Below are 27,211 nucleotides of genomic sequence, written 5' to 3'. Positions count from 1 at the left end.
TATTTATATTGAGATTGTTTATTAACTATTGAAAGCTGAATTTTAATATATTGTTTACACTATTATTATTCTCCCTGCTCCCCTTTTGGTATCGCCTCTGACCCAGCAGCACTCTTACTGTAACTGTAAGTTTAGTAAAACCGGAGCATGAGTCATAAAAGTCATTTGGCTGTCATTGATACTACTCTTGTTAATTGTCTCAAACCATCACATGCACACAAAAACACCCAGAATTTAGCATGTACCTAGACGTTTTATTTGGGTTCATCATACTGCTTTTATGGCGTTCAAAAGGTTAGCTACTATGAATTTTTATCAGCATGAGCTTTATATTTGGAACTAAACAAATATAAATAATTTGAAAACTTGTTGTTAAGATACGATCATATTTTCGTGTATTGCCGTCAGTCTTTCAATTTTCAAAGATATTGCTGGTAATAATATATAAGTTTAATATCTTTCAGGGTGTGGTCAGACCTTCAATGATAAAATTGTCAGCCCAAGTGTGGTTGAGGCTGGAGGATCTTTTACTTTAAAATGTGACGCTTCACGTGCTGGTGTTCCAGTCGATGTTACGACTGTTGCAATGCTAATAATTTCATGGAAATTTGGGGCAAAAACAGAAAAATTGGCACACTACTACACTTATATTGAACCAAACATATCAACCGTAAGTGTTTTAATTTTTATTATCTGACATGTTTTTTTTTTAAATCTCATTTTTAAAATCTTAAATAATATTTATAACTAAATTAATCATAATTCCTATTGCATAAATCTACCATTTAAAAAATTAATTAAAATTAAACTTAGTTTGATGTCAAAATTCATTACCAATAAGGAATGACCGCAGCGTACAAGCTCACAAACATTTGTGACACACTCGTCCATTAAAACACTGGAAGTCTTAGTGCACACTTTCTGGCTAAATTCAGTGAATTTTCAAATGTTTTTCAGTTTTTTAAATATTTGTATAGGCTCTAGAGACAACCTCGTTTCCGCCATTTTTATGGTCTTACTAACTTAAATATTTTGCGCTGCGTTCAACGCCGATGCTATTTCTTATTTATACTCTACCGTATTTTTGTATTTAGTATTTAACATTGTGAAATAAAAACGAGTACGAGAATATAATTAAATAAAATATTTTGTAGTTTTTATTTTAAAGACATTAAAAACTGCATTGTTTAATAATTATTATTTGTGTTATCACTAATTAAGATCTCATTTCTTAATTTAAGAATGGTTGAAGTTGTGATGTGGGTTGGTTTAAGTTTTTACTTATATTCATATTTGATATTGTGGTAAGGGTAAGGGTTAGGGTTTATTTTTATTTTTGTGTTTATTTCTGTGTTTATGCTTGTGTTTACTTGTGCTTGCGTTTGTGCGTGTTTGCCTTTGTGCTTTGTTTGCGTTTGCGTTTGTGTTTGGTTGTGGTTGGCTATTATAGGGCTAAGTTTAAATTTAGAATTGGGTTTCAGATTATGTGCGATGTTCCCAAACGTCCAGACATTTCATTGGAAAAGTAATATGTTTCCTAAACCAAGGCAATTTGGTAAAGGCTGTTTAATAAACACACAATTGACTCTCATTTTACATATATGTTTTTTAAAGAGGCCAGAGCAGGGTCTGGCCGGGAAGGCTAGTGGAGACACGAAATAGAAAATGTAGAAATAAAATTGATCAACGTATGATTAGATTAGTTTATGAGTTGATGGGTGAGTGGGTAGAGTGAAGTACGGACGGTAGAGATCGAGGGAAAGAAAAAACGCTGAACACAATACCTTTGATAGGAATTTGATTTAAGGGAATATATGAAACGAGCCGACCCGCGGCGTAGCACACGCCGCTATTTAGTTGTTTTATTTTCCTACTTTTCAGTAACTCATAATTTGTGAATTCGACACTACCCTCCCATCCCTCGTCCCCCGTAAAAGCAGCCGTCCTTCATAGTTTACAAACGACAACGAAAAGACCAAGCAGAACATCTTACATCCCCTTAGTTTCAAATTGTCTGAAAGCTAAATTAGCTGCCCCCTAACAGACGTCACTAATTCGACCCGGCTATACGATCTAAACATTCGTCGTGAACCACAGCTCATCAGACTGGTGGCGGTGGGGGTGGTTGCGAAATGGTCTGTTGCATATGCCCAGAGAGCGAGGGAGGGGGCGGGGGGAGGATTAGATAGTCGGCTTGCATAGTCTTGTCCACGCAAAAAAATGTTTCGAAAAATGCGATAAAATGTGTATGCATTATTAAATGTATATAAACTATATGAGAGTAAATGTTACGGATTAAAGCGTTAAAAGGATGCAGTTAAAATGTTTAAATTGGATAGCAATGAATGTCTGGGTTTGAGTGGAATTGAATTAAATGATATGGGATTGGAAGAAATGGGATGGGTTGAAATGAAATATGTTTAAATAATGTTGGATAAGATACAACTTTACTGGATATATTTAAATGAAATATGTTTGAATAATGTTGGATAAGATACGACTTTACTGGATAGATTTAAATGAAATATGTTTAAATAATTTTGGATAAGATACGACTTTACTGGATAGATTTAAATGAAATTAAATAGAATTTTAGTTAGAGTTAGTGAGCTGGGATTAAAAGGGATGGTATGTGTTTAAAAATGTAAAATAAGATAGATCAGGATGGATTGAATGATATGCGATTATTATTTTTTTTACAATTGAAGGACATGACTTTTAATTATCTTTGATTTAAAGTGCTGCAACTAGTGAAGATAGGATTGCATGAGATTTAATTAGATTGCATATACTTGAATAGGACCGAAAACAATAGAATTGAATCGGATTGAACGGTTTAGGATAGAAATAAATTCAGATATGCTAGATTGAGTTGTATGATCTGATGTTGACTCTACGTATTAAATTCTTCTTTAAATTATAGTTTCGTGAGAACTGGAATTTTTCTTTTTCTGGAAACTTGCAAAGAACTACACAATTTCCAAAAAACAGAAACACAATGAGAATAGAAGTAGCGGTCTCGAGTGCGAAATGTGCTGATGCCGGCTCGTACGTATGTTATGCACAACACTTAAATTCAAGATATGATACCATACCAACAGAAAGCTTTCAGAATCTTACTATTACATTTACAGGTGAGTCCACACACAAATGAACATCAGACGCCCCCCCTCTCTTCCTTTATTAAAAGTAAAAAAAAAGTTACCTTTTCATACCTGAAGGTCAATAGGGCAAGTGAAGTAGAGTTCACTTGGTACTGTGACCTCGGTGAATGTAGAGATAATGTGGTCAGCACTATGCCCAGCCGCTTTTACTTTCCCTAACGTGAGTTAGTTACCCATCACAATTGGGTGGACTCAGGGACGGTCTACTGACTTGAACCCGGATTCGAACTCGAGACTTACGGGTTAGTAATCCAGCGCTCTACAGCTAGACCACTCCGTCCCTTAACACAAGGTTTGATGCTCTATAATTTTTTGTTGGGTAATATATATGGCATGGACTACGCGCATCGAACCAGTAACTTTCACGTTAGTGGTCGCGTCGTCTATCACTAGACCACGCCGCTCCCTTCTTTCTTTATTAGAACGTAATTAATTCAAACTCTGCTTATCTTGCGTTGATAGCGACACTGCAGTTACTGTTTTATTATAACCTAGCCTCGCGGTCTGCTGGATTATGATAGTATTTATCTAAATATATCTTATACACGAATATTTTGATTTACCTCCGTTTTACTTAAATATTAGTATTCATCATCGATAAAGATAGTATAATGTAATAATATTTTTTTTCTGGCACGTGCATTCAATTACAATGTTTATCATTATTTAACAAAAATCGTCTTATTGCAATTTTCAGAACATAGAACGTTTAAATAATTAATATATACGCTAGTTAATGCCGCGCGGAATGTTGTGGTGTAGCGAGCAAGTCGCAAAAGTTTGAAAAATATACTTGAGCGGGAGGGTCAGGGCTACTTCTGTATCGAAACTATTTCATAAGTAAAAATGTAATATACAAAACTATGCTCACTACTGCTGTATGGTGAATGATACAGTGTTATTGTGATCATTAATATAGTGAATATGTTTCTTCACAATATTAAGTGCAACACCATAACATTCATGTATTTCAACAGTTTTGTGGGTCAGAGCCACTTTTCTACCAGAATGTGATGTATAATTAAACACGTAAACATCTGCCACGCGATCGTAGCCACGGGTAGAACAAAGTGTCATAGTAGGTAAAAAATAAAATAGATATCCTACATTCTTGTGAGATAAGGGGTCATCCATAAATGACATCACGCTTTTTGGCAATTTTTAAACCACACCATACATAGTCACAAAAAGTGAGATTACCCCCCAACCTCCACCCCCCTCATCCATACCTAAAAAAATGAAGTCACACTTGTAGTTCTGTATCAACTTTTCAGCGATTTTAGGTAACCTGAAGTGGGACTTATTCTATTTTCAATTTTTTTTTTTAAAGCCTTTAACTTGAGTACTATTTCAGATAAATAAATGAAATTCACATACCAGTAAAAAAAATCTAATATTATTATCCACTTCTATCAAATTTTGAGTAATTTCTGATGACAGGAAATAGTAACTTCCGCTATTTCCGATTTCTCCATAAATGCAGGGGAATTTATAAAGTACTAATAATATTCCGCGTTAGTATACACATTTTGTTTGGCGTCACTTGTTGCACAATTCTTTTTTCTACGAGAATCTATTCTATTTTTTTAAATTAATTTAAGTAACTAAAAATGGCTTGTAAAAATCGTGTTTATATCCCGATTTGCCATCCCCCGTAGTGTTATATAAGAATTTTCAAGAAAGTTTAGGGGAGATCACTCCAGGTTTATTTTTTTCTAGTTTCGAGTCCAAAGTTAGGGAAATAATGCGTGCTATTAAAGACAAGATTCACAATCCTATATGGAAATTATATATTATATTGTTTTTAAATAAAATATTCAAGAAACTGAATTTAAAGATTTATTATACTACTAGACTACCCGTTATCTAGTTAGATAACTGTGTGTTTCGGGGGGTCATCCATAAATGACATCACGTCTGTCGGCACTTATCATCCCAAAATAACCAGACCCCACATTCAAAAAGACGTTTTTTATATTTTAAAAACTCTACTAAACTCTACTTCACCTGCCAAGTGCCCAGCCAAGTCTCAGACATGTTTGTATTTAAAATAAAAAATAAACCATTCCGGCTGAGCATGGCTGTGACCACACTATCCCTTCATATGCTGGGAAAATATAAACAGGTGAACTCTACTTCACCTGCCCTGAGCCCCGCGAGGTCCTGATAGTCAACCGTATCATTTGTAAAAAGAAAATAAAGCTTTTCACTATTACTAAAGTCATAGTTCTAAACTTTTTTAATTAATGTGGTTAATCTACCAATAATAATATCAATAAATTAATTAATGGCTTTAAATTAGTTTGTAATTAACAGTGTGTTTAAGAAAGAACAATATTTACCACCCACAATCCTATTTTACAGCTCTACACATAATGCAGATTCTCCCCAATAACAAATTAAACAAACAAACAAACAAAACAATGAGTTATCAAACGTCACTATTCAGTCAAAGTTTAGCCATTGATCTAAAACTTTAAAATTAATGTGGTTAATCTACCTATGAATAAATCAATAAATTAATTAACTTCTTTAAATAAATGTGTGATTAAAAGTCTGACTGCAAAAAATTGTTCTCTACCTTCATACTATTTTACAGCCCCCCATATAGAGCAGTTTCCTTACAGTACCAAATCAGACAAACAAAAAAAAATATTCAAACATGTAAACAAACTTGAGTTTTAGTAGTATATGGATAGATAGATAGATAGATAGATAGATAGATGACATGAAAAATTAACTGGAACAAAGATAGATTTCTCAATCAACTTTTCTAAATATTACAGTACATGTTAGAAGTATCGAAACCAATTTAAATAAACCGGGAGTGATCTCCCCTAAACTTTCTCGAATATTCTTATATGAAACAACAACGGATGGCAACTCGGGATATAGGCACGACTTTTAATCTATTTTAAATACTTAACCTTTTAAAAATAGAATAAAATCTAGCAGAAAAAAGAATTACGCACCAAGCGAACGCCAAAGCAAAAAGTGCATAATAGTGCGCAATATTATTAGTTCTTTATAAATTTACATGTTTTTTTTTTGATAAATCGAAAATATCGTAAATTAGTACTTCCGGTCAACGGAAATTACTCAAAATTTGACAGAAGGTAGAGAATTAGTTATTTTACTTACATGTGAAATTTCATTTATCTATCTAAAATACTACACAAGTTATAGGCTTTTGAAGAATTCAAAGTAGAAAAAAGTACCACTTCCGGTCATTTGAAATCGCTTAAAAGTTGATACAGATCTACGATTTTGATATAATACTTATTTATGAAATTTCATCAACCTAGCTGTAACGGTACTCAAGTTATCTTGTTTACACACGGACACACACACACACACGCACACACGCACACACACACACACAAAACACAGACATACGGACAAGATTGCAAAATTATGTTTTTCCGTATCAGTGAGGTGTAAAACGTCGAGTTTTGTAAAAATCTCGATTTTTTTTTTGCATGATTACAATACTTTCTCTATACTTTGTATATACGAGAAAGTAAAAAGACTTTCACTTCGTGTATTATATTTTTTTTTCCAAAGTGGAAAATTGTATGTAAAATAATTAAAAAGTAAAGCAAAGATTCTTCTCTAGACCTAACAATCGATTGGGCAGATGAAGTGGAGTTCATATGTTTCTTGACGTTGGCATAGGAAGGGATAATGTGGTCAGATAGATGTCCAGCCGCCTGGAACCCGGATTCGAACTCGAGACTTTTTGGGTCAGTAGTCTCCATCGCTTGGCCACGTCGTCAAACTGTCTCGACCTCTTCTTCTCGTCATGCACCGTCACAAAAATCCGAAGACACCCCAACCTCCGCCCGTTGTAGTGTGACGTCATTTATGAACGACCCCTAAGAGACGGCAACGGGAGATTCATTAGTAATAATAATACCGTAACATCCTGCCGTGCTTAATGATAAAAAAATAAACCGGGAGCGATCTCCCCTAAACTTTCTCGAATATTCTTATATAAAAACAACAGGGCATGGGAACTCGGGATATAGACATGAATTTTAATCCATTTTAAATACTTAAACTTTTTAATAGAATGAAATCTCGTAGAAAAAAAGAATTGCACACCAGTGAACGCCAAATAAAATGTGCATAATAGTTCGGAATATGATTAGTACCTTATAAATTACCATTCGTTTTTTGAGAAATCGGAAATAGCGTAACTTAGTACTTCCTTCAACGGAAATTACTCAAAATTTGAACGAGTGTAGAGAATTAGATCTTTTAATTACATGTCACATTTCATTTATCTATCTGAAACAGTACTCAAGTTATAGGCTTTTGAAAAATTCAAAGTAAAACAGTACCATTTCCGGTTATCGGAAATCTCTCAAAAGTTGATACTGATCTACAATTTTGATAAAATACTTATACATGAAATTTCATCAACCTAGCTGTAAGGGTACTCAAGTTATCGTGTTTACAGACACACAGACACACACACATACGGACAGAATTGCAAATCCAGTTTTTCCGACTCGATAACGCATAAAACGCCAAAATGTTTATATATTGGTATTTATAATTTTTGCCTGATTAAAATAAGTCCTCTATACTCCGGATGTGATGAAGGACTGAGGAGTAAAACGGTGAAAACTCAAAATGTCATGCCATTTTTGCGCACGATTACAAGACTTTCTCTATACTTCGTATATACGAGAAAGTAAAAATAACACGTTTTCACAAAGGTTGGTCCGTGACTTTTAGTTTAAACTACGCGTTAAAGGTATGGTTAAACGTGTAGGGAAATAAAATATAGCAATTTGAATTTTTTAATTTGTATACACAAATAAGCTGACATTTCCTTTCATAAATTTAAATTATCTATACAGCTCCAAGAACTATGTCGGTGAATGTAAATCCTCCGAGCACATATAAACCAAACGAGTTTATCTATTACAGAGATTCAGAAATTGAATTAACATGCAGCGTTGAAAAAGTACTGACATTTTTTTACAGTTTCATAATTAAAAACATTGTAAATGTCATATAATATATGCACAATTTTAGAAATGTTTTAGGTATTCGAATTACATTTGTAAGTTTAAAATTATGGAAAAAAGTTAATATTTTATATTCTACTTGTTTGTATTTAAGAAAATATGTTTATGACCATCATAATGAGTTCGATGACTGTTCTAATCACAGTATCTTCATTATTACTCATTTATAAGCTACTAAGTATAGCGATTAAGTTCATTTATTCAGTAATTATCTCTCCTAATTAAAATAAAGTCGTTTATTACTACAGAGAGTAAATGATGTCAACTTTCGATGGATGTTTGGTAGCAGCTTAAGTAACGTTAGTAGCTTTCTGCCATTCACTGCACAGAACGCTATATCGGTTACTAAAACAAACAGTTCTGGCTCCACATGTAACCAGTTTCGTCATTCCTCAACACTGAGGATTAAAACCGAAGAAAAGTATGATGGCTACATGTATATGTGTATGGCTACAGACAACAGAGAAACAATTTCTGGGAACATGACGATATATGTATTAGGTAGGGTCAAGTCACCGATCTGGACTATAATTTAAAAAAGAATGTTTATTATATGTTAATACATTATGAGGATTACAAATGAATTAAAAACCCATGATAATTTGATATAAAAATACTGCAATATACTCAATCAATAATGCATAGAAAAATGAAAACGTGTGAACACTTCATAAAGCTTAAATATTTTTTTTTTCATCTTTCCTTTAGATCATAACACATTAATATTTTATTCTTAATTTTTTTTTGCAACACTTTTCTGATGATTGTCCAATATCAAAGGGTATGAATAACAAAAGTTTAAAAACATTATTTTTTCCTTTACATATTGCTATATTTTAAATAATGTTTTTGCTTTTAAAACGCAAGTTTTTACAACTCTATTTTCCTCACTTTTGTGATTAAATCTAAATAAAAACTTGCAATGTTATTCTGGAGAAGACTCTGGTTATGGGTACTTATTGTGCGTCGACTTTAATGAGTTAAATAAGTGGGTTTTTATGGCTTGGAATAAAGTTTTGATTCTGCTTAAGGAAGGAACACGAATGCATGGGCAATTTTAAAACATTTTTTACTTTAATTTATACCTGCTAAAACATTTCATACATTATCACTCTACTCTACTAGTTGTAAGTATAACATATGTAATAATAATATTTTTATAACATTAATATTTTAAAAATACTAGAATAGTTGTAATAAAAAAAATAACTGTTGAATATATTGTTAGTGAGAACGTCTACAATAGTGAAAGCAATACAATTTTGAGCTTAAAAGAGGTTCGGGAAGGCGAATCATTCAAAGTGACTTGTGATGCATCGCGTGCTGGTGTTTCATACATGGTTGCACAAGCTTTGGAAATTGAATATAAATATGGGAAGAAAGATCCAGTAAAAATAGCAGAATACACGACTTCTACTCCACCAAAAAGAATACAGGTATGTATTTCATGAAAAGATGTAGCTTTTTTCTCAACGACCATGCAAGACAAAATACAACTTACACACAATGCAATATACATGGACTGGATGTATATTTACGTCTCTCAATATATGTATTCATTTTAATCAACACATCCATTATGCATACATCCACATATCCATATATTAATAAATTAATGCATCCCTCCGTCCTTCCGTCCTTCCGACTATCCATTAATCTATCTATCCACCCACGCATCCATCAACCCAACCACCCAGCCACGCACGAATTTACAAAACGATGCATCAACAAATACATCCATTCATATATTAAACAACTCGTTAATCCATCTATTCATATATTAAACAACTCGTTAACCCATCAATTTCCTTTCATATATTAATCAACTCGTTAATCCATCCATTCAGCAAATTACTCTAACCGATATGCATGTGTAAATGCATGTATATGGGATTGTCTCTATATTGAGCTTTTGCATTGTAATAAAACAAATTCGTTTAAAATTAGTAGTGATATGCATTCCTCAGTTACTTAACTAAATATATATTGTTATTTCTAGTCTCCACCCCTATCTCAGCCTGCAAGGAATTGGACTTTTAATTTTGATGGAACCTTCAATTATGCAATCAACATGAACTCGATGAAAATAGAAATAACGGTCTATGACGCAAAATGTGGTGATGCTGGAGTTTATTCTTGTAAAGCTTCATACGACGAAGACCAATGGTCAAAAAAAATTCAAAATCTCACTATTCTAGGCAAGTCTGTCATTTCAAGACAACGAAACGAAATGTTATCGTCCTGAGATTATTAATACGTATCCCCTATATTTTTCATTAAAATCCCGTAATATATATATATATATATATATATATATATATATATATATATATATATATATATATATATATATATATATATATATATATGCCTATAGCTGTATTTTAAAATATATTTTTACCATAAACGTATTATTCTTATTTGCGAGGCATCTGTGTATTTGAAAGTGGATATTTATTAGAATTTTATTTTAATTGCTTGTGTAACTTAGTTTTAAAACTGTCATTTCTGTAGAAAGATGAAATTTAAGTTTTGCCGATAATAATATAACTTTAAAACAGCGCGAGTAGTCCCCCTGCCACTGAGTGTGTTCCCCAATGGACAGAAACAATATGAGTTAGTAAACCCTGCTGGGTCTAATGTTACATTAACGTGTAATGTTTATGTAAGTATTGTCATTGTTTATAACGTAAGTATAACTCAGATACAGCTGTACAATAGGGCTGGTAAGTAGGTCACCAACCAGTTGTACGACTCAATAAAACCTGCATGAGCCATTGAACTAGTTGGTGACCTACTTACCAGCCCTATTGGTGAAGGCTTTAGATTGTGTAAGCAAAGATAATCGAGTGACGGACTGGTATAGATGTTAGAGGTCACAACAAAATTGTAAATCAATTCTGAAATGTCAAAAATGATCACCTGTCAAAACGAGGTACTCTTTAAAAATATCGGCAGGAATTATCGTATTAACATAGTTGTACATGCAACATTAACAGAATAAAAGTGAAACCTGAAGATAAACATGTCCAATTTATATATATATATATATATATATATATATATATATATATATATATATATATATATATATATATATATATATATATATATAACCGTGTATTATTGCAGGGACCAAGAAACGTAACCTTACAATGGAAGCTTGGCAACAGATTAAGTAACTTTAGTAGCTTTACGCCATATCCTGTACAAAACCATATAACTTATGCTGCACCTGTGGTTGATTCTGACGCCCCCTGCGTCAAGTACCTCCATTCGTCAACACTGAAGTTTCAAACAGAAAACAAGTATAATGGCTACATGTATGTGTGTGTGGCTAAAGAAAACATGAGAGACACAATCGTAGGGAACATGACGATATATACTAATCCAGTAACTATATTAATTTATTCCAACTGGCGTGTGAATTAGTCTCAACTATGAAGCTTTGAATTTTCTTTTTTTTAAATTAAAAATTATGCTTTAAATGTATAGCATAGATCCATAGTAATCAGTGTTTCTTTCAGACGTTTTTCTCCGGGGGGGCACTTGAAAATTTCGGGGGGGGGGGGCGGACACTGTTAAAAGTATATATTTTCTACATAAATTATATAAATTTCATTTCGTTCGGGGGGGGGGGGGCGGTAAAAAAATTTCGAGGGGGGGGGGGGGCGAAAAGATGCCTGGAAGAAAACTCTGATAGTGATACGTTAATTTTATTTGATAAATATTACTTGATATTTTAATTATCCATTGTTATAAAAAGGCAGGAATCTTTAAAATATTTTAAAGAAATAATGTTCCTTATACGTTTAGCTAGTAACAAGCGTAGATTTTATATTTATTATTAAATTCAGATTCATTTTTTTTCTTTAATATTTTCAGTAACATCGGCTACACTGTCGTAGGTTTTGAATGACACCAAATAAAAAGCTGTTTTTATTCCTGTCAACACTCTCAAAAAAGTTCTTCCTCTTTGATTAAACCACATGCAATATCTATCTGTTGTGTAGACTACTTTTGTGTGGCGCTCTACTATAATACATTAATTAAAGCAACACAAAATACGGTATACTTGACAAGCAAAGTCGAATTTTAAACTAAGCAGATGTCAGTTGGAACAAGAATTTTGAAAGTGCAGCTAGTCAGTTTTTAAGCTGAATTTAGAAATCCCCAACAGCGTGCATCAACTAAAAATATATTAAATATGCGTGAAAATTAATTGAGAAAAATGAAATGAAGAGAGATTTACTATCATTATGAAACCCCTCATGGCAATTTTTTTTTGCGTTTGCGTTTCGGTTGTGGTTAATTGTGGTTAATGTTAATTTAAGAGTTAGAGTTAAGGTTATGTGTGTTTTTCTCAAACATTCATATTTGCATACAAACATTTAACTGGAAAATTAATATATTCCCTGCCAAAGTCTGAGTATGCTGCAAATAAAAACACAAGTTACCATCCTTTACTGATGTTTTCGGGGGTCCACGACAAAGAAATTTCCACGTCGGGTATGTAACTTTCGGGCATATTTCGCATTCGGGCAAGTGTCCATTTGGGCATTAGTCGCATTCGGGCAAGTGTCCATTTGGGCATTAGTCGCATTCGGGCAAGTGTCCATTCGAGCATTTGTCGCATTTGGGCAAGTGTCCATTCGGGCATTTGTCGCATTCGGGCAAGTGTCCATTCGGGCATTTGACGCAATTGGGCAAGTGTCCATTTGGGAAAACGGCCTTCAGGGAATCGGCATTAGGGCAAGTGTCGTTCGAGGAAACGTCCGGCTCCCGTTTTTTCACACAGACCAGTGCAGCGCCTGGCGGTGACGGCTTATATATATATTACGCCAAATTGAAAGTTTTTCCCCGGGCGCCGAGAAAGGTCGCTACGCCAACCCATTCTGTTGGAAATTGAATTTTAGCTTTTTCCCCCCTTACATCCAAAGTAAAGAATAAAGAATATACAAGTTTCGGGCAGCTTACTCCCAATTTATTTCCACAAGTAATCATAATCATAATGACAAATATAACATACACATTTACATTTGATCATTGTGTACAAATAGGGTCTTTTTATAAAAATGTAATTCTATATGTAGCAGGCTAATATTCCACAGATGGAAGAATGGAAATAGAAATGTGAAAATATTTTTAAAAAATTGATTTACTTTGAAAAATAAAAACAATGATGGTTGATATATTATTTTAGTCTATGCCAGGGGTCTCCAAACTACGGCCCGCGGTCCTCTCATCCGGCCCGCTGAGATCTTTTTGTCCAAGGAAAAATCGTTTGTTGGTGATGGCTGAGGAACTTTGCCCAGTAAAATCAAAGACATTCCAGGAAGAAACTGGCCCCTGAACTGAAATTTGATATTTAATGCGGCTCCTGGACTGAAAAGTTTGGAGACCCCTGGTCTATGCCATACATTTCTTACCAGTCATACACGCATATAAACACAAATTCGCAAGATTAAATAAATGTAATGTGCACTTTTTTTAAAAAAAAGAGAAACATGTTTATTGTACATGTGATTTCAAAGTATGTGTTTTTTTTTGGCTGCCATAGCGGAGCTGCCAATTTAAAATTGTAACAAATGTAAGATATACGGGCATTTTTGTTTTAACATTAGATTGATTCTAGGTGTTTCACAATATTGTGGTATTATTTAACTTTAACGATATTACTTTTGTTAGATAGCTACGCCTGAAAGCTAAAGTGAACTTTTTAACTGTAATACTCAGAGTTTCTATCATACACCTTTTTTGGGAGGGGGGGGGGGCATAACACCTCTGGGATGAAATAGAAATAATATAAAGTGTTTATAAAAAATATACATGCCCTACTTTAACAAGTGTCCACCTTCCCCGGTAAAATTGAAGGGTGCCACCGCCCCACCTCAGTAAATTTGTAACTACCCCCGCTCCCCCATAGCAAAATGTCTCAAGCAATGGTTAAACTCTTGATCTATATAGTCACTTACGAACGAACTGCTAATATTTAGAACGTTTAATTCACACAAATATTGCAATACATAGGTCTTTTTCGCTATTCGGTTAATCTTATTAAAAAAATTATAAAAAACCTTAAAGTAAAATAAAATAAAATGGAAATGTCAGTTTATAATACTAACAGCAGTAAAAGTAATATTGAGAAAAAAATGCTCAACAAAAATACATTCAATTACATAATATGATAAAATATATAATGAATTACCATTAGTAATTTGAATTGCAAACAAGTGATTGCAGGTTACTACCAATTAACAGATAATCTATTAAATATTAATTAGCCAGGTTCTCCATCCATCTTTTTAAGCTTTACATTCCCAATACGTATTTCTCCCGCCCGAGATTGGGCTACACTGGAATGAAATTAAAAAGAAAATATTCATGAAATGAACAAAATATAAAAGTTCTATCGGAGGTGGCTGAAAAAGTGCCAGCCTTGCCACCAGTTAGTGCGAAAAATAATTGTTAATAAATCCCTGCGGTAGTTGAAGATATTCCTAGCTAATACTTTTGCGAACACAGTATTTTATGAAAACGTGTATGGTAAATAAAATAGTGTATTACATGCATCATTTTTCACTAAGAAAAACTGTCAACAGTAACATTTTTTTTCTTTTTTTTTTAATAAAATAAATTTTTAAAAAAGATTTTCTGAAAATTACCTCCCTTTATCCACATCCAATACATAAAATCCAGAACATCACAAATACTCCATGATGAGTAGCCACAGCAAACATACACAGTAAACATTTACTCACACTAGCACGCAATGAATGTACATGAAATACATATTTATAAATGTTTTTATAAAACAATATAGGGCGGCGTGTCCTATCGGTAGAGAAGTAGACTATTAAACCTCAAGTCTCGAGTTCGAATCCGGGTTCAAATAAAACAATTCTCATTTGCCGAGGTCCATGACACTACTCCATCTGCCCCATGGGCACGATCGAGAAAAGATGATGATTTCAAGAAATATAGAACCACTTATGAATTAAAACCTAGCTAAAAGACTGCAGGCAAGTTACCCTTTGGATGCGATCCATATCTCATGCAAGTCATCCATGTACTCCTCGAATTCTTCATTCGGTTTAGGTATCACAATTTCGTTGTTGGATTTGTAGATGACGACCTCGAATTCGTTGACGTCAAACTCAACAGGTAAGTGGTTTCTCAAAAACTGGAACATAATTTATTTGGTTAGTTAAAAAAACTTAACAAGTAAGTGGTTTATAAAAAAACTGGAACATAATTTATTGAAATAGTTAAGTGTTAAGTTGATTATTTAAACAAACTCAACAGGTAAGTGGTTTCTCAAAAACTGGAATATAATTTCTTTGTTTAGTTAAGTGATAGATTCATTATTTAAACAAACTCAACAGGTAAATGGTTTCTTAAAAAAAACTGGATCATAATTAATTTATTTGGTTAGTTAAGTGACAGGTTAATTATTTGAACAAACGCTAAAACAATGTTTAATTAAAAATATTTGTTTGAAAAATATAAGACCTGTTTTCATCAATTTACTTTGTTAGTTTAGTAATAGCTTAAGTGTTTAAACAAACACTAAAGCATTGTTTTATATAAAAAATAATTAGTTTCAGTATATAGGGCCTATAAGACATGTTTTCATCAATTTATTTAAAAGATTAGTAATAGGTTCAATAGGCTATTGGAACAAAAACCAAAACGCTCTTTAATTTAAAAAAGTACTAGTATTAAAAAATGAACCAAATCTTTCATGTATTAAGTCATTTTTAAGTCATTCCCCTATGGGCATTGCCCCCTTCCTCCAACACCATGCAAAAGATCCACCCTTATGTTATGTAGAATATATAGGTTATATAGTTTAACTATTGTCAGCCACCCGTCCCTGGAAATTTTAAGCCCTGTGTATAAGGGGTGCCAATTATTGCTAGCTATTCTACACCTTACTTCATTCATTCTGGAAGAGCGAAACACACGTTTTTTCTCCTCCTTGCCGTCTGGTAGCAACACAGTACAAATAAAACCTTCATCAACGTCAGCCTCTGTATAACCCAGGCGAAAGTTTTATTAATAATAAACATGTCATTCAATAAAATAATTTAAACGATCTTAAATGGCCAAGACTAATTAAAAACTAGACTACTGACTAAAAAGTGATAATATTTATACGAATAAAAAAGAAATAAAATCTTTAAAGTGTATTTTCAAATAATAGCAAGGTATGTTATTTTATTTTCATGTTATCGCTAGTATTATTTAGAATATTATTAATTGTACATTGAAATGCTATCAAATAACATAGGGATTGACGTCGCACTCTTAGGGTGAAGGGGGCGTCCGTAATTTTATGATGCCATCTGAAGATGGAGGGGGTGGGGAATTACAGATAAATTGAAGTCACATTTTGCATTTAAAAAAGTAATGTTAGAAATTGAATTTTAGCCCATTATTTCGAGTTTTATAAAACTTTTAATAAATTTTAATCTAAATTGACTGAAATAATCTGAACTGACCAACACAGTCAAGTTTTTAGAATAAAATGGAAGTTTCAAAAGCTGCAGTTTTGAAGGGGGTGGAGGTTCTGGTAAAGTGGTGACTTCATTTTAAGGGGTGAGGGTCTTGCTTTTCGTGAAAATTTAGGCGAAAATCGGCATAAAAAAGCGTTATGTCATTTATGGATGAGCTCTGTGTTAAAAACATTTTAACTTTTTAAAATGTTTCTGCTAAATATATGGATAAAAACAGTAGCACCAGACTTTTGGTTTACATTAGTATACATTGTATAAAGCATACATATGTAAGACAAGAGATAACGAGTAGTACGATGTTGACGATGTGTTACCTGAAACATGGGCCTGTAAGTGTTTATGTTGTGGCTCTTTCTTTTTACTAGTACTAGACTCATTTCCCATTGCTGCTCTACTGCAAAAACAAGTTATCAACATGAATAAACAACCATTTAAAATATAACGATCAGCCGCACAACGTTGGTAAATTTACTTTAATATTTTTAAAATAATAGATTAAACCAATATATGAATATATATATATATATATATATATATATATATATATATATATATATATATATATACATATATTTATATATATATATCTTTATATTTATATAATTACGGGACACATTTGATTAACAATTAATGAACATTTTGTATTGAAAAATGTTCAGAACGATGTTGATATTATTAAGGTGCGCCGATTAATGGATTTTTTTTTTCGAAATATTTCGACATTTGTATACCTCATGACGTAATGGCTAATTTGAAAATACTTTCACTTTTACCCAGAAACGTGTATTTATTAAAAACATTTAATTTAATCTATTTGTTTAATGGAATTATAACTTTTAGCAACTTATTTCACTATAAGCAATAAAACATAATTCTTTTAAAATAAAATAAAACTTAAAAAGGCATCACCTTTCAGAAGAGTTAAAATTATTTTATTCAGGTCACATTACGATAGCCTACATTAAATATAATATGACATTGTCTTTGTTCTAGAAAAAAAAATATTACATTTATTGGGCCATAGGTTGTTTTGAATATTATATTCAAGTGATTCAGTGTCAAGACTGTTATTTTACACAGCACACTTTCGAGGTCTGGTCGCTCAGTTATTATGCCAAAGTGTGAAAGTGATACGTCCCCTCCTATTTGGCTATAACAGTGGAGCAACAAGTCACGGAATATTATTCCAAATTGATGTTTACACTAAGTTTGTGTATTGGTTTTTTATGTTTGCAGAAGAGCTTACTATAGTGGCTGTAAAATAAAGATAACAGTACTGCAGCTACAGTATTTTGTTACAAACCAAAACATCAAGGCGAAAATTGCACGAAAATTACACTTACACTTTTTAAAAATATTAATTATTGTGGGCTGTGGTCCCCCCTCTCCTAAACGGCCTGATCCTACACCCCCCACCCTCGCACTGGCGGCATGGTAGTTCCGCCCCTGGTGTTTGGGTGTCAAGAATGTTATTTTACACAGTTTTACTAGACAAGACTAAATGTTGCATACTTTTTATGACAACTATAACTGGGATTGACCTATAACAAAATTGGACCAAACATAGATCCATAGAAGCAGAGGGATATGTGGTTTGTTATGAGAAAAAAAATATTTAAAATACACTTATTTAAAAATGTATTACTTTGCCTAGGCTAATACACTAGGATTACTTTAAAAGGGTATACAAACACAATACGTTTTACTACATAATGTACTACTACTTTTTATACGAACTTATCTAATGCACGCAAAGATTAGTTTAAAGAAGTAGCCTACACCATCTTCTTTGACTCGAACCTGGTAGTTTCTCTTTAAATCGGATTATTATTTTATTTCTATGTAAATCTTAATTATCAGTAAATAAGGCTAACATCCAACTGCCCAATGTCTCTTGCCCTCACCATCCAGTCTGGGGGTCCATGTCCTGGCTTAACCTCGAATACAATAGGGTATCTCTTAACGTGTTTCCTCTAATTCACATCCCAGGTCAGCTGGGTCGGACTCAGGTCAAGGACAAGGCGACCTGTTTTACTCCACGCCTGCACATAGCTAGGAGGGAAAGGGATGGCTTCCTATCAAATTATGTCGTGTCCCAATTGAGGTGGGTACGGTGGACTGGAGGCAGAACCCACTAGCATCAACAATGGACTCAGTTATAACAATAAACATAAAACAATACTAGACCTCTTTATCTTATTCATATGTTTAGCAGGAAGATGAAGGTATAATTTAAAAAAAACACTAGAGGAGTAACAACTGGGTTGCTCATGTAATTATGTGCGTGGTCGATGCTTTCTTCCATAAAACAAAAACAGCGCAACTCATATGTCAGTTTAGTGTGTATTCTATTTATAAAAAAATATAATTGTAAATTAAGGTTCGACATTAAAAGTTCAAACAAATATATAACTTAAATACTTAATAACTGAATTCGGAGAAGACTAATTCCATATTTTTAAAATGTATTTAAATTTTAAAAATAATATTCGTATAAAGTGTTTAATTAAATAAGTGCTAACATTTTAATATCGTTATATGTTACCAGTTTTGTAGCAGGGTAATTGATGCAAAGTTTTGGTTGTTAAATGATGCTTATTGGATTGTTCATTTATAGCCTACATTGATTTTAAGAGTGACTATATATATATATATACATACATATATATATATATATATATATATATATATATATATATATATATATATATATATATATATATACATATATATATATATATATAAATATATATATATATATATATATATATATATATATATATATATATATATATATATATATATATATATATATATATATATATATATATGTATATATATATATATATATATATATATATATATATATATATATATATATATATATATATATATATATATATATATATATATATATATGTATATGGCTACAGGACATTACCACCCCCCGGAAATTACCCCCCTGGACATTCCCCCCACCCGGTATCTGCCCCCCCCCGGAGCAATTACCCCCCCCCCCCCCCCGGAAATTACCCCCCCCCCCGGTATTTACCCCCCGGAGCAATTACCCCACAGTCAATTACCCCCCCCCCCCCCCTTCCCCGGGGAATCTTTCCCCCCTCAAGTTAGAATCCTAACTCTAACTAGAATTCTATACCTATATACTACTTAAATCCAAACCTTAAGAAAAAGACCAAAACCTAAGCATCCACCTTAGCCTAAAACTTCACACAAAACCAAAACCAACGCTTGACACAACCCTAACCCTAACCCTAGCTCTAAACCTAACCCTAGCCCTAGTCCTTACCCTAACCCTAACCCAAACCTTTTCCTAACCCTAACTCTAACCCTGTCCGGGGGTGGGGGGGGGGTGGGGTAATGTCCTAATGTCCTATTGGGCGGTGGTAATTGACAGGGGGTAATTCCTCTGGGGTTAATGTCGGGGTGGAAATGTCCGGGAGGTAATTGATAAGGGGGAAATGCCCTGTTCCCATATTTATATATATATATATATATATATATATATATATATATATATATATATATATATATATATATATATATATATATATATATATATATATATATATTAAATATATATATATATATATATATATATATATAATATATATATATATATATATATATATATATATATATATATATATATATATATATATATATATATATATATATATAATAACATGGAAATACCCCCGTCAATTACCCCCCCCCCCCACGACATCCCCCCCCCTTCGGGCAAACGGCATTAGGGCAAGTGTCTTTCCAGTGCAGCGCCTGGCGGGCACGGCTTGTATATTTTACAAAGCTCAAACGGACTATGTGTCTCTCTTGCGAGCGATTAGAATTGTGGATAACCAATGACATGCATATAGTAAATAACTCGACTTGATCGCCATTGTGTAATATTCTTAATTTGTTCATTTTGTTTTTCTTAAATCAAAATGGATGTTTAACAAGACAATATTGATTATTTTCAAAGAGGTCATCCATAAACGACGTCAAGCTTTTTTGACGATTTTTTCCTCCCCCTCCCCTCCGTCACACGTCGTCACAAAAAGCCAGACCCCCCCCCCCCCCCAAAAAAAAAAGTATGACCTCACACCTCAGCCTACAACCCCCCTCAAATATGCTGTTGAATTTTTCCAAATCTTGTCCGAACTCTGTCAACATACAGAATTTGTATCAATTCCTAATACAATTTATTAAAACAGTTTTTTAAAACGCGAAATAATGGCTAAAACACGTTTTCTAACATTGCTTTTTTATAAGGCAAAAAAAATGACGTCACACCATCTGAACCCCCCCCCCCCCCCCTCCTCCTCATCATACACCGTCAGAAAATTACAGAACCCCCCCCTCCCCCCTACGAGGGTGACGTCATTTATGGACGACCCCAAAGCACATTTTCATTTTTCATCATATCATTTTGATTGACTCAATCTGCATTGAACAAAATAAAAATAGATTTATTGCCCTTCACAAAAATTCTCATTGTGTCTGAAAAAATGTATACACATTACGTCCCTTTGAACTAACTACTTCTCTTGATATGACTTACAAAAGTAAAATAATCAAAGAAAAAAAATGATAGGGAGAAATAAGCAGCTTGTTGGCAAACTTCTCGAGCAGTAAATGAGCACACTATAAGATTTAAAGTAATTTAACATAAAGTTGAAGAAATAGACATTTGCTCAAGTAGAAATCAAATATAACATTTCAAATCTCCAAACGTGGTAGTTAATATATAGAGCCTTTAAAAAGTCTTTTATTTTTGACGAAAAAAAATGTATAGATAAGTTAAAACTATTTACTAATATAAAAAGTGGACGCCAAAAAATATTACAACAACATTAGTCATATAAAAAAGACATAGTTGCATAAAGAAATATAAAGAATAATTTATAAATAATGATGAGTTATTAAAATACGTATTGAAATAAATAACCATACTGCATACATTTAATCTATAAACTATTAAGCTCAGATCTTTTAGATCAGTATTAATGCAATGATAAATTAATGTAGGATTTGTAAATAAAACTAATGCGAAGTGAAGTAGACTAGATGAGTGAATGCAGTGGATAACAAAATTACTATGATAGACTACATAGAAAAAATAACCTTGAAATTTAAATTGAGGAATTATGATACAAGCAAATGCAAAAATTGTATAGGAGATAAATGATAACATTAAACAGGTTACACTACTGGAAAGGGATAGGTTTCAATAAGGCATTGTGATATTTAAATGAGTTTTTAAAAACTTAAATCCTCTATAACAGTGTGATATAGGCCTACTACTTTGCTTGCCATTGAACATTAATTTTAATTTAGTCTAAAAATTGACCAGTCAGACATAAAAAATATTTTGGTTCACTATTTTGTTATTTTACATAGGGAGCCTATAGTCCTCTGTAATTTTATATAAATAATATATAATTTTACAATGACACATAGGCCTTTATAGAGAGGGCATATATGGTATATTTTGATATATATATATATATATATATATATATATATATATATATATATATATATATATATATATACAGAGAGAGAGAGGTAGAGAGAAAGATATTACTATTAGTAATACTAATAAGGCCTAATTTAAAAAGTTAGGCCTAGATCTAGAATTTTGATCTATAGGCCTAAATATACAGATTGTATTGGCATATAAGTAGCCTTTAACATTATAATTTTAAAGTTAGGCTACACATATATCAAAACTTAAGAAGAACACCATGTCCTAAATAAAAAAAAAGAGTCTATTTGATCTAGATATTAGACTATATTCTGGATCCACTAGATCTAGTATGTAGAAGTAATATATGTAGTATATTGAGTATTAAATAGTAGATCTAGATCTAGATCTATTTAAGAAGAAATCTATAGGCCCTATGCCCTATATAGTATAGTATAGAAGAGTGCTTGATGAGTCATGGATTGATTTTAGTTGCATTTTAAATACTGTTTTGCTAATTATTTTGTATTTTTAGATATTTTAAGTGTATGTGCTAATTATGACTGCTACTTAACATTTAGTAACATTTAGTAAATCTAATCGTCTTATTTTACTAGATCTAGAGTCTAGTTTTTTTTTCTTTCTGTGATTCTTAAAAAAATATTAATTATTACACTCGATTTTATTAAATAATATTTAGATGTACTAATTTTTGCTAATTTTCTGTCAATTATATTTTAAATTTAGTTAAAACATTAACGTATCTTTATTTTTATATTAACGGTCAAATAAACTATGTTTTACAGTAACGAATCTTACCGAAATTCAACACACATTACCAGATGATTTTCGAAGCTATATGGTGAGATTACCATTTTAAGTACACTTTAGCATGTAGATCTAGATCCGTCTTGAACGTCTGTATCTAGATCTACCAAGTGTTCGCACAGTTTCGCGCTGTTTGACACTTTTGTTTTTACACACACCACTTCAGTGAACTCAATAGTGATATCCTGTTTTTTTTAATTGACCAATGACTAACTGCTGTTTAAAGTGTTAGTGAAAAATAACTAGGTTATAAATAGACCAGCATTTGAAAATGATGTGCGACCCCGTGTAGGCTAACAAAGATAAAATGTTTGGGGCTACCCCCCGCCCTCACTCCCATTTCCCCAACACACCAACACACCAATAAACCAACAAACCAACAAACCAACACACCAACACACCAACAAACCAACAAACCAACACACCAACACACCAACAAACCAACACACCAACACACCAACAAACCAACACACCAACACACCAACAAACCAACACACCAACACACCAACAAACCAACACACCAACAAACCAACACACCAACACACCAACACACAACAGTGAGTTGTTACTTCACTCGAGTGAGTGGAATGGTAAAACCTAATGTTAAATTTAGGTAGGCTTATAGGCTACATGAAGTAAGCATTTAATACAAAGTAACTTTGGTATAATTTAGCCTTTGAATGAATCAATCAATGTATCTGATTGAGGAATTAAAGGGATGATACTTTTAGCGAACTAAAGTGTGTGATTGGCAGTGTTTCTTCCAGACTTTTTTCTCCTGGGGGGGGGGGGGGGGGCTTAATAGTTTCGGGGGGGGGGGGGGGGTTGGGGTGGGGGAGTGGACACCATTTTCCTTGGGTGTGGGACGGCTACTGGTAAAAGTGTTTTCTATATAAATTTCGTTCGGGTGGGGGGGGGGGGATGGGGAGGTAAACTGGAAGTTGCCTGGAAGAAACTCTGGTGATAGGGGCAATTAGTTCTAGCATCCTCTGGGTTTGGGTGGGGATAGGTAGTTCTAGCTACACAGAAGGTAGTTCTAGCGAATAAGATGTATAGTTTATAGGACAATAACCGCTCATAAAACTATTAAAACTATAGTTACATTTGCAACATGTGTACCATTGACTTACACGTCCAGAAGGGGAAAAACTCAAAGCAAGATAATGTTAAATGCAGGGCCGGCGCTACCTATAATGGGTCGTCCATAAATGACGTCACACTGGAATGGGGGGGTGGGGGGGTCCGTAATTTTGTGTCGGTGTATGATGACGGGGAGGGGGAAGGGGGGTTAAGATGGTGTGACGTCACACTTTTGCATTATATGTAAAAGAAATGTCAGAAAACGAGTTTTTGCCGTTATTTCACGTTTTAGAAAATAGTTTTATGAAATGGTAATAGGAATTGATAAAAAATACTCTATTTTGACAGAGTTTAGACAAGATTTTGGAAAAATATCGATGTTTTAAGAAACATTTTACTGCAATTTTGAGGTGGGGGGGGGGATTGTAGGCTGAGGTCATTTTAGGGGGGGGGGGGGGTCTAGCTTTTTGTGACGATGTGTGGCGGACGGGAGGGGGTGGGAGTTAAAAAACGTCAACAAAAATGTGACTTCATTTATAGATGGCCTCTAAGGCGAACTTGGCTGTCGCCTAGGTCTCTATCCACAGTGGGGCACAAAAATGTTTAATCTCCATTTTTAAAAGTACAAAATATTTATTACTTTGATAACATTGTATAAACTATAGACAGGGTATTATACGAAGGTGTAGCGATTTATTTCGGCGCCCAGGATGAATTACCAATTTTTTTATTTTGAAATCTACTTGTAAAGTTTATGCAACTGATAATCTAATATATAAAGCTTAGTTCTGTATGTAATGCATTTGTATATCGTTGGAATTGTACGAATTTAAGTGTTAGAAAATTATCGTGCGCATTTGTCTAAATTTATGAGCTAAAAAATTACTATTGAAAGTGTTGGGAAATCATTTTCATTTTTCAAATTACAGTAATAATTGTCGGCATGTTCATTAAACACAAGTTTTAAAAAAAATATCATCTTTTACAAAAATTCTAATTATGTCTTTATTTAGTCCTATAGCACTTACTTCCCTTTGATAAATTAGGAAAAACACAATTACTTCCCTTTATAAACCCATTGCATTCCGTGAAAATAATTTACTTTTTAATTACTTTGTTTTGGTGTTGGGAAAAAAAAATAATTACATAATTAGCGGGGATTGATCAAGTGCAAATGTTGTAGGTATTTTACGGATAAGCTTGGAGTATTAAAATTGTTCATCAAATTGAAACAGGCGCGTTCGTTTAAGTGAGTGCAAAAGACTATGAATAAGTTGGGGTACTATAGTCGTTCATTAAGCTAAAACAGGTGATTCCGCCCCGGGCGTTTATGTTCGCGTTAGTGTTTTCTTTGTGTTTAGGTGGGTTTGCGTTAGTGGTTGCGTTTTGATTTGGTTCGTTTTTGTTCTTTCTTTTTTCGTTTTTGTTTGTGTTTTTTTTTTTTGGGTTTGTATTTGTGTTTTTGGTTGGTTTTGCGTTTGAATTTGGTTTGTTTTCGTTTGCTTTTTCGTTGTTTTTTTTTTTTTTTTGTTGGTATTGGTGTTTGTGGTTGGGTTTGTTGTTAGGTTTTTGTTTTCGTTTGCTTTTTTGTTTGTTTTTTCTTTGTGTTTGTATTGGTGTTTGTGGTTGTGGTTGGGTTTGTTGTTAGGTTTTTGTTTTCGTTTGTATTTGTAATTGTGTTAGCGTTATGTTTGCGTTTTGTTGTTTTGGTTTTGGTTGGTTGTGGTTTGGGTGGGCAATGCCGGGTTTATGATGATTACTAAACACACAGGTAATGGTCTTTAACAGGAAGGTTTTTCACAGAAGCCAGAGCAGGGCCTGGCCGGGACGGCTAGTAATTTTATATTTTTCACTTTACATTTATTGCTTCCTTATACATATGTTTTTGTAGTTAATGTGTGTGAAAGGGGGCGTTTTGATAAGTTTTGCCTAGGGCGCTAAGCAACGTGGCACCGCACTGGTTTTATCAACACATTTTTCCCACGGAGCATGTATTGTATACTACCTTATTTCGAGTTAATTATTTCTAGGCATGTATTTGTATATATAGGTGGGGGGGGGGGGGGGGTTGGCGGGTTGACGACTCTCGTTTGAATTTTAACCAGAGGCGTAGTGAGGGTGGAGGCGGGGGGTACATATGTCCCCGGTCGTCGACCCTTGGGGGCGAAAAAATGGGTTTGAAAAAAGTAAAAGTTTATTTTAGCTGCAGTTTAGCATTATAAATATAAAAAAAAATATATGGTGGGTGGAGGGGGGGGGGAGCGCCAAATTGAAACTTGGTCCCCGGGCGCCGAGAAATGTCGCTACGCCAACCAATTCTGTTGGGAAATTGAATTTTAGTTTTTACCCCCCTCACATTAAAGTAAAGAATAAAAAATATACAAGTTTCGGACAGCTTATTCCCAATTTATTTCCACAAGTAATCATAATCATACTGACAAATATAACATACACATTTACATTTAATCATTGTGGACAAATAGGGTCTTTTTATAAAAATGTAATTTTATATGTAGCTGACTAATATTCCACAGTTGGAAGAATGGAAATCGAAATGTAAAAATATAAAAAAATGATTTAAAATAAAAACATTTTGAGGACTGATGGTTGATATGTTATTTTTGTCAATGTCACACATTTCTTACCAGTCATACATGGATATAAATACAAAGTCGCTGGATTAAAATATAATGTGTATTTTATTTTTTATAAAACTGAAACATGTTTTTTTTTTACATGTGATTCAAATCATTTTTTTTTCTTGCTGCCATAGCGGAGTTGCGTATTTAAAATTGTGACAAATGTAAGATCTGTGGGTATTTTTGTTTTTGAAAATTCATTGATTCTAGGTTTTTTACAATTTTGTGACTGTAAGTAACGTTTACACGGAGCTAATACTCAGAGTTTCTTTAATACATCTCTCCGGGGGGGGGGGGCATAACACCCCTCGGATGAAAAAGAAATAATATAAAGTGTATATAAAAATGTATATGCCCTACTTTAATGTGTCCACCCTCCCCAGTAAAATTTAAGGGTGCCACCCCTCCCCCTCCTCAGTAACTTTTTAACTCCCCCGCTCCCCCCATTGCAATG

The 27,211-nt window shown here is 33.2% G+C and overlaps 2 protein-coding genes and 1 long non-coding RNA gene across 3 annotated transcripts; 2 read left to right on the top strand and 1 right to left on the bottom strand.

Moving 5' to 3' along the window:
• The first annotated feature begins 181 nt into the window (after positions 1–181).
• LOC131947911 (uncharacterized) lies at positions 182–9,654 on the top strand. Its single transcript, XM_059309312.1, has 7 exons — positions 182–294; positions 465–670; positions 2,924–3,134; positions 8,033–8,139; positions 8,452–8,704; positions 9,143–9,254; positions 9,432–9,654. Exons 1-7 carry the CDS (start codon positions 240–242, stop codon positions 9,652–9,654), a joined length of 1,167 nt encoding a protein of 388 aa, XP_059165295.1. The 5' UTR covers positions 182–239.
• Positions 9,655–10,212: 558 nt separating this feature from the next.
• LOC131947910 (uncharacterized) lies at positions 10,213–12,194 on the top strand. Its single transcript, XM_059309311.1, has 4 exons — positions 10,213–10,401; positions 10,765–10,868; positions 11,336–11,596; positions 12,089–12,194. The coding sequence occupies exons 1-4, from the start codon at positions 10,275–10,277 to the stop codon at positions 12,089–12,091; spliced, it is 495 nt and encodes a 164-aa protein (XP_059165294.1). The 5' UTR covers positions 10,213–10,274; the 3' UTR covers positions 12,092–12,194.
• A 977-nt stretch (positions 12,195–13,171) lies between these two features.
• On the bottom strand, positions 13,172–15,389 carry LOC131947929 (uncharacterized). The gene is made up of 2 exons (XR_009387939.1): positions 15,235–15,389; positions 13,172–14,559 (listed from the first exon to the last, which is right to left on the bottom strand). It is a non-coding gene; the product is annotated as an uncharacterized LOC131947929 (long non-coding RNA).
• Positions 15,390–27,211: the final 11,822 nt, after the last annotated feature.

The sequence above is a fragment of the Physella acuta genome, unplaced genomic scaffold (assembly GCF_028476545.2).
Source record: "Physella acuta isolate Inbredline_101_S28 unplaced genomic scaffold, ASM2847654v3 ptg000616l, whole genome shotgun sequence".
NCBI classification, from domain to species: domain Eukaryota; kingdom Metazoa; phylum Mollusca; class Gastropoda; family Physidae; genus Physella; species Physella acuta.
Note: the sequence above shows the minus strand (reverse complement) of the source record. Positions and strands in the feature narration are given on the sequence as shown.

Excerpts from the sequence above, each read along its gene's own strand:
- LOC131947910 (XM_059309311.1), top strand. The coding sequence starts at position 10,275 with ATGAACTCGATGAAAATAGAAATAACGGTCTATGACGCAAAATGTGGT. Across the intron at positions 10,402-10,764 it reads TCAAAATCTCACTATTCTAG|CGCGAGTAGTCCCCCTGCCA; the intron begins GCAAGTCTGTCA and ends ACTTTAAAACAG. Across the intron at positions 10,869-11,335 it reads CATTAACGTGTAATGTTTAT|GGACCAAGAAACGTAACCTT; the intron begins GTAAGTATTGTC and ends GTATTATTGCAG.
- LOC131947911 (XM_059309312.1), top strand. The coding sequence starts at position 240 with ATGTACCTAGACGTTTTATTTGGGTTCATCATACTGCTTTTATGGCGT. Across the intron at positions 671-2,923 it reads TTGAACCAAACATATCAACC|TTTCGTGAGAACTGGAATTT; the intron begins GTAAGTGTTTTA and ends TTTAAATTATAG. Across the intron at positions 8,140-8,451 it reads TAACATGCAGCGTTGAAAAA|AGAGTAAATGATGTCAACTT; the intron begins GTACTGACATTT and ends TTATTACTACAG.